Raw genomic sequence first — 6,348 nt, 5'->3', positions numbered from 1 at the left:
TTTGAGAGTCGGCGTGGGAGTGTAACAAAAACAGATGTGCTAGGACCAAATCTCGACACCATGACCCAAACGAGATAATCAATGGAGAGCTGAACGCCGTCGCACGTACGCAACTCTGGTATGTATCCACCGCCACCGCCGACACTTAAACCCACCGTCGATCACGGCCTCACGACGATCTTTCTACAATCTCTGATGAGGCAGCTTTTTTGGTCATCCTGTAGCAGTTTTGTCATCTCAAGGGCCCAGCCGTGAACCCCTTTTCCTTTTTGCTAGGGACACCCAGCCTCTGCCCCCACAGAAAAAGCTGAAGACGATAGCTTTGTGTCCTTGTCCTCAGTCACCTGACTCATCACCACCCCCTTCCTCCCTCCCTCCATACCATAGGATGCCTCCACAGTGTCACAGGTGACCCAGCAGCACAACAGTCCCTTCTCGGCAAGCGGCGGCAGAGCCACTGCCACTCACTCACTGGAACGAAGGTCAGTTCTCAGCTCAGCTCACCGCTACCATCCATCCCTTGTGTTCTTGCAATCTCTCTATCCATGCCGCCCTTGTCCTTTGGGTATGTGTTTCTCAATCCATGTTTGGTGGTTGGGAAAACGATGGGGATATCTATCTGGAGCGGAGCTAGCTAGGGGGTTATGGTGGTTTGGAGGTACCGGGGGGATCGATGGCGATGGGTTTGGCTCCGCTGCTTCACTGCACTTGCTAATTATAGCTAGTTGCTTGCACGCGCAGAGGTTTTCTAGCTGCTTGCTGCGCCGATTCCTCTCCTGCTTCGATTCTTGTGTGGGTATTTCTAGTGGGGTTTCACTGCTTGCTTGAGGCTTCTTCCCTTCTCTACTCTTTGTCTGGGGGCTCCTCGATTTGGTGTAGCCAATCTGCAGAAGGAGGTGCACAAAGAGAGTGTCAGTTTGGTCCTGATTCCCAGTTTGCATAGCGGCTTCATTAATTGGTTATAAAAGGCTGAGCTGTGGTTGCCGAAAAGAGTACTTGCGTTAGGCGCCATCCTTATCAATGGATGCGCCTGCGTTGTGTAGTACCAGTAATTCTGTCGAGACAGAGGAGAAGCACTCCTCAGTGCCACTAGTGATGTTGTTGGGACAGAGGAGAGGCACTTCTCTTTCTCTGTATGCTATTCTTGCAATACTTTTACCAATTTTGACTTCCGGGACGGCGTAATTGGCTTACTTAATTAGATAGATGTTCTATGTACCTATCAGTGTTAAATGGCTTCACTGGTGGGTTGCTCTCACAGTTGTGGATCGGTGCAATGCTAGTGGACGGCCACCCACTTGGTTTCTGGAAGAAGGTAGCATCTGGTGGCTAATTTTGTATTATCTGTCTTTTGGAAGGAAATATAGTACATTTGGCTAACGATATAGCCTTTTGGAGCAAGTGGTGGGTGCACTGGGGGTAGAACTGAGCAAACACCTCAATATACCCTGTGGTTGCTTTTTTAGTTATGTGTCGCTATCTGCATCAAAAGTGAAGGACATTGCAGCTGGCACAAGTAGAAATTGTTAATCCTGCCCAGTGGATTAGGTAACCGGAACTGCAGATTTGTAGAAACGAAATGATACTGAGATGTTTACTTGATTTGTCGAAAGGATTGCAAAGTTGAATTGATACACATTTCTGATTCTTTTACCCAAATAGCACCTATACTGTATGAATTGATATAAATATGCACCACTAATGTTGCATTTACTTCTAATTTCCAGGGAATCTTGTGTATCGTTGATTACTGGTAAAAAGTGAGAGCATCTATCTATGGACCATAAAACATGGCTTTGGAGAAAGAAGGCATCAGAAAGGACAGTTTTAGTAAAGAATAAACCAAATATATCAGATAAGGAACAGGAGGTATATCATCTACAGCTCTACACATTAAGAATTTTTAAGTTTATTCAGTACTTGCTAATTAACTCATAAATGCTCAAGGAGAAGATTGCACGGCTAGAGAGATCACTGCAAGGCTTAAATGAACAACTTTCATTTGCTCATGCTGAATGCTTCGAGAAGGATGCTATTTTATCCAAGCAAGCAAAAGTAGCTGAAGAAGCCATACTAGGTACCACTCCATTCATCACTCTCATTTCAGTACAAGTTCCTGGTCATAAGTAGTTGGACATATGATTTATCTCATCCTAGAAGTATAAATGCCACATGCACGTATGCATATATGTCGGCTATTTAATTTCTGACCAACCCCTTTTTGACTACGAATGATCCAGGCTGGGAGAAAGCAGAGGCTGAAGCTATAGCTATCAAGACAGAACTTGATGATACTCTACATCAGAAAGCCATGGTTGAGCAAAGGATTTGTCAGCTTGATGAGGCTCTAAATGTTGCAGCGGAAGAGAGGGAGTTGTTGATAAAGGATACTGCTCAAATAATTTCTTGTGAGAAGGATAAAGTTTGGAATCTAGAACAAAATGTCGCGGAGAAAGAGAACATAATTGCTAGCTTGGACGATGAGTACAGCAGACTATCTGAAATCCTCTCAGCAAAAGAGAAAATCATCTTAGATCTAACTGAATCAAATGCAGTGAAAGAGTCGGACTTGAAGGACCTTGCAGTAAAACTAGAGTCAACAGAGAGATCAAATTCTTCTCTTAGATATGAGGTTTGCATGCTGCAGAAGCAACTTGATATTCGTAGTGAGGAAAGGAAGTGTAACCTCAAATCTGCTGATGCTTCACACAAACAACATCTTGAAAATGTAAGGAAGATTACTAAGCTAGAAGAAGAATGCAAGAGATTGCGCTCAATGGTACGTAAAAGGCTACCAGGACCAGCTGCCGTTGCTAGAATGAGAAGTGAAGTTGAAACACTGAGCAGCAGTACAACACACATAAGGACGGGAAAGTTGAATTCTTCGCCATCCTTCAATTCATATGATCAGACACAGAACACTTCCAATGCATCACATGTAAGTCCTTCATTGCTTGCAAGGCTACACGTGACGGAAGATGAAAATAAGGCCATGAAGGAATCTCTTTCTAGAAAGGATGGTGAACTTCAGCATTCCCGTACCATGCTTGCTCGCACAACCTCTAAACTTTCCCAAGTTGAAGCTCAACTCGAAGACTTATCAGGTGATCGAGCTACCACAGAACTGGCAAAAAGGAGTCCTACAGTGGTTGAAAATCCTCTTTCATCTATCTCCGAGGGTGGTCGCAATGAAGATAATGTCAGCTGTTCTGGTTCATGGGCATCAGCCTTGATTTCTGAACTTGAACATTTCAAGAAGGGGAAGCTGACTACACCTTCTTGTAAGAGCACAAGAATGTCAGACTTAAGTTTCATGGATGACTTTGAAGAAATAGAAAGGCTAGCGATGGTATGTGATGATAAGCCTTCAAAATCGTATGATGTAAAGAGAGAGGCAGCAGAATCAGCAGGTAAAGAGCTGGTTCCAGTTGATGGTCTCAGTGAAACAGCTAATCAAGTTCACCCGCACAAGACTGAGAAGGGACTCCTGAAGTTAATTGAACTTGTCGAGGGAGTTATCCAGAGATCGTCAAAAGATTACAGTAGCAACCTTGTGCAATCTGGTGGCAACATGGGTGATCAATCTACGCTGATAACTGGTTATTTCGCTCATGCATTCTTATGGAAAACATCAGAACTCACATGTGTACTGCGACACTTCATTGTTGTATGCAATGAGCTTCTGTATGGGAATACTGATGTCGAAAGATTTGTTCTTGAAGTGAGCCTCACACTAGATTGGATACTGAACCACTGCTTTTCACTGCAAGATGTATCAGAGATGAGGGAAACTATCATAAAGCATTTGCATTTAGATAGCACTGATGTGCATGAAGCTGTTGCAGCCAAACAAATAGGAGTCCAAGCCACAAATGGCATAGATGAACCCGGCACTCCAAACAGCGTGCAGATGTCACTAGTTTCTCAATCAAGCCCCATGGATATTGGACTTAAAGCTGATAATGACACAGACAGTATAAGGAATGGAGTCTCATTCTTCCATGCACCGGAAGTAAAATCTTCAAGTTTGCGAGCAGAACTTAATGCATTGAAAGAAACAGGAAATCTGGTAACACATGGTGTTGATGGTAAATCAACAGTGAGTGAACTTGACAAACACAAATCCATCGCTAACTCTGAGGTAAACAAGGGCAATCTACAGGGAAGCAGTCACTCTACTGAAGAAGACCCAAAATGTGTTTCTGGGAATAAAGATAAAAATCTACAAGCGGTAAGATCCACGCTATATTATTTGTTGAATTCTGTGGTTTTAAAGATAGCTTAGCTCTTTTTTTAGGAGAAAGAAAATACATATTTATTTACAGCCTTATGCAAGAAATTTGCTCCATATTGATGGTGTCCTTTCTCTAATATGTATACAATTTTTCCTTTTGCGAAGCTATATAGCATTCATTCTATTCTTGTAGCAACCAGAATTGCATGCAACCTCAAATGCAATAGTTTTTTAAATAGGAAATAAGGAAATTTGAAATGACACTCTTGCTTCATTTTTGCTCTGTTCTGATAACGTAACATAACATATCACCATTTTATGCCCACTTTGTATATTACAAATTTGTGATCCTATATGACGGTAAATGACCAATCCTAACTGCCTTTGCTGTGAAACCACTGGAAATAATTGAACATGTTTTCAGATCGATTCAATCAATTTACTAGTTTCTTGAGTACACCCTGCTTTGAAGGGCTCTTTAGTCCATGAGTTATTACCTTCATTTGGCAGTTTACCAGTAAATAAGTTTTTGAAGTTAACATTTAATCCCCTTGTTCACACAGCAGCTGGAGATCTCGACAGCATCAGAGAAGCTCATCGAGTGTCAGGAGACAATCCTAAACCTGGGAAAGCAACTGAAAGCACTTGCATCGCCAAAGGATGCCACCTCGGTTCGTCCAGAGCGAAAACCTCGGTCCAAGTCACTGAATGAGATGCTAGCCGTCGACGACGGGGGATTTGATGACCTCAGCTCCCCGAAGACCAAGGGGATTATATGCTCAGAAATAAGGCCACCACATGAAAGAAAATTTTCGGCCGGCGGGGGAGGTGACGATTCAGAATCGTGTTATTCTCACCCAACACCGGTGGTTCCACCCGCCAAGCCTTCCGTTGTGAGCGGAAGCTGCAAGAAAGAAGCCGCCGCCAAGGCCGTATCACTAGCCGTTGTCCCAAGCAAGCAGAAGGGGAACCCCAACTTGCTCAAGAGGATCCTGACAGGAAGGAGGAGGGATGCCATAATCAAACCAAAGGTGGTCCTGAGTGCTTAGCTGACAGAGACCAAGGGTAACTCTATCCATGATAAATTCCATTTCCATGTGTAAATTAAGCGTGTATCGGTTGCCTGTTGAGCTGTGTTTCTTGTCAGGTTTAGGAAGAACCATGGAGTGTGGATGCCGTGTATGTATTACAAGTATTAGTGTGCTTTGTAGCGTTGTGGCCAGCATTACCCTGTTCCTTAGGCGTATGAACTTGTGTTTGCTCTTGGATGTGGCTAATTTGTGAGTAGCATGCTATTATGTGCATCCTTTTGAGGAAGGATTCTTGTTCTGAATGTCCTGACACCGACAAGGCTGATGTCTCCCGTGTGAATTTGTTCCTGAATCTGGCTAGGGGGCTAGATTGATCCCTGTGTTCTGAATGTCTTGACACTAACAAGGTTGCTGTCTCCTGTGTGATTTTGTTCCTGAAACTGGCCAGATCTCATGTAGTAGTACATATACTCGGTGTATCAGGGCAGGAATTATGGGTTTCAGACTTAACATGGTACTGTAGTAGGTGTGAGCAGCATCGCAAAAGTGGAATCAAATGGACGCAGCATGCCAAGTGAAATTAGTATGTTCAGTCCAACGGGAGTGTGAGAATGCAGACTGACCTCCTTCCGCACAAACTCGGATTCACCGGACCGGTGCGCGCCGCCGCGATTGCTTACACGGGAGCCCTTCCGCGAGGAGTGGCCGAGATGGAGCCAGCCGCTGACACGGCCAAGCGCTCCGGCGCGGCGAGTTCAGCTTCAGTCATCGTCGACGGCCGCTCGCGCGTGGCTTCGACGACGAGCGTCGGAGCGTGTCCGGCCGGGGTGGCGAGAGAGGACGGGCGAGAACGGGGGGGAAACCGTTACGGTGGGAAGGGGAGAGTGGAGGCCGGGTGAGGCGTGCGCTGAGGGCCGTGGAACTCCGGCGACGACGGCGGGGCTGCGGGTTTTTTTTTTTGGTGAATGGTGAATCGGCAGCAACGAGGAGAGCCCGAGAGAGACGGCCCACCTGCGAGAGTCTTTTCCTTTTTTTTTTGAAGTGAGGTTCGGCTAAAGGAGTGCGGCGTTGCAGAGGCGAATG

General features: G+C 45.1%; 1 protein-coding gene across 4 annotated transcripts; it reads left to right on the top strand.

Annotated features, from left to right (window-relative positions):
- Positions 1–337: 337 nt before the first annotated feature.
- Positions 338–5,551, top strand: LOC125540092 (filament-like plant protein 7). 4 transcript variants are annotated; one of them, XM_048703680.2, is made up of 5 exons: positions 338–482; positions 1,728–1,869; positions 1,954–2,077; positions 2,241–4,231; positions 4,798–5,551. In XM_048703680.2, exons 2-5 carry the CDS (start codon positions 1,777–1,779, stop codon positions 5,281–5,283), a joined length of 2,694 nt encoding a protein of 897 aa, XP_048559637.2. In that variant the 5' UTR covers positions 338–482; positions 1,728–1,776; the 3' UTR covers positions 5,284–5,551. The 4 variants fall into 4 exon arrangements, with proteins under 4 accessions (XP_048559637.2, XP_048559636.2, XP_048559635.2 ...); XM_048703679.2 differs by having other exon boundaries at positions 1,951–2,077; XM_048703678.2 differs by having other exon boundaries at positions 1,948–2,077; positions 4,801–5,551.
- Positions 5,552–6,348: the final 797 nt, after the last annotated feature.

The sequence above is a fragment of the Triticum urartu genome, chromosome 2A (genome assembly GCF_056163025.1).
Source record: "Triticum urartu cultivar PI428250 chromosome 2A, HENAU_Tu73, whole genome shotgun sequence".
NCBI lineage: Eukaryota > Viridiplantae > Streptophyta > Magnoliopsida > Poales > Poaceae > Triticum > Triticum urartu.
This window is presented reverse-complemented; position numbering and strand designations above follow the sequence as displayed.

Excerpts from the sequence above, each read along its gene's own strand:
- LOC125540092 (XM_048703676.2), top strand. The coding sequence starts at position 1,777 with ATGGACCATAAAACATGGCTTTGGAGAAAGAAGGCATCAGAAAGGACA. Across the intron at positions 1,870-1,947 it reads TATCAGATAAGGAACAGGAG|GAGAAGATTGCACGGCTAGA; the intron begins GTATATCATCTA and ends TAAATGCTCAAG. Across the intron at positions 4,232-4,797 it reads AAGATAAAAATCTACAAGCG|CAGCTGGAGATCTCGACAGC; the intron begins GTAAGATCCACG and ends TTGTTCACACAG.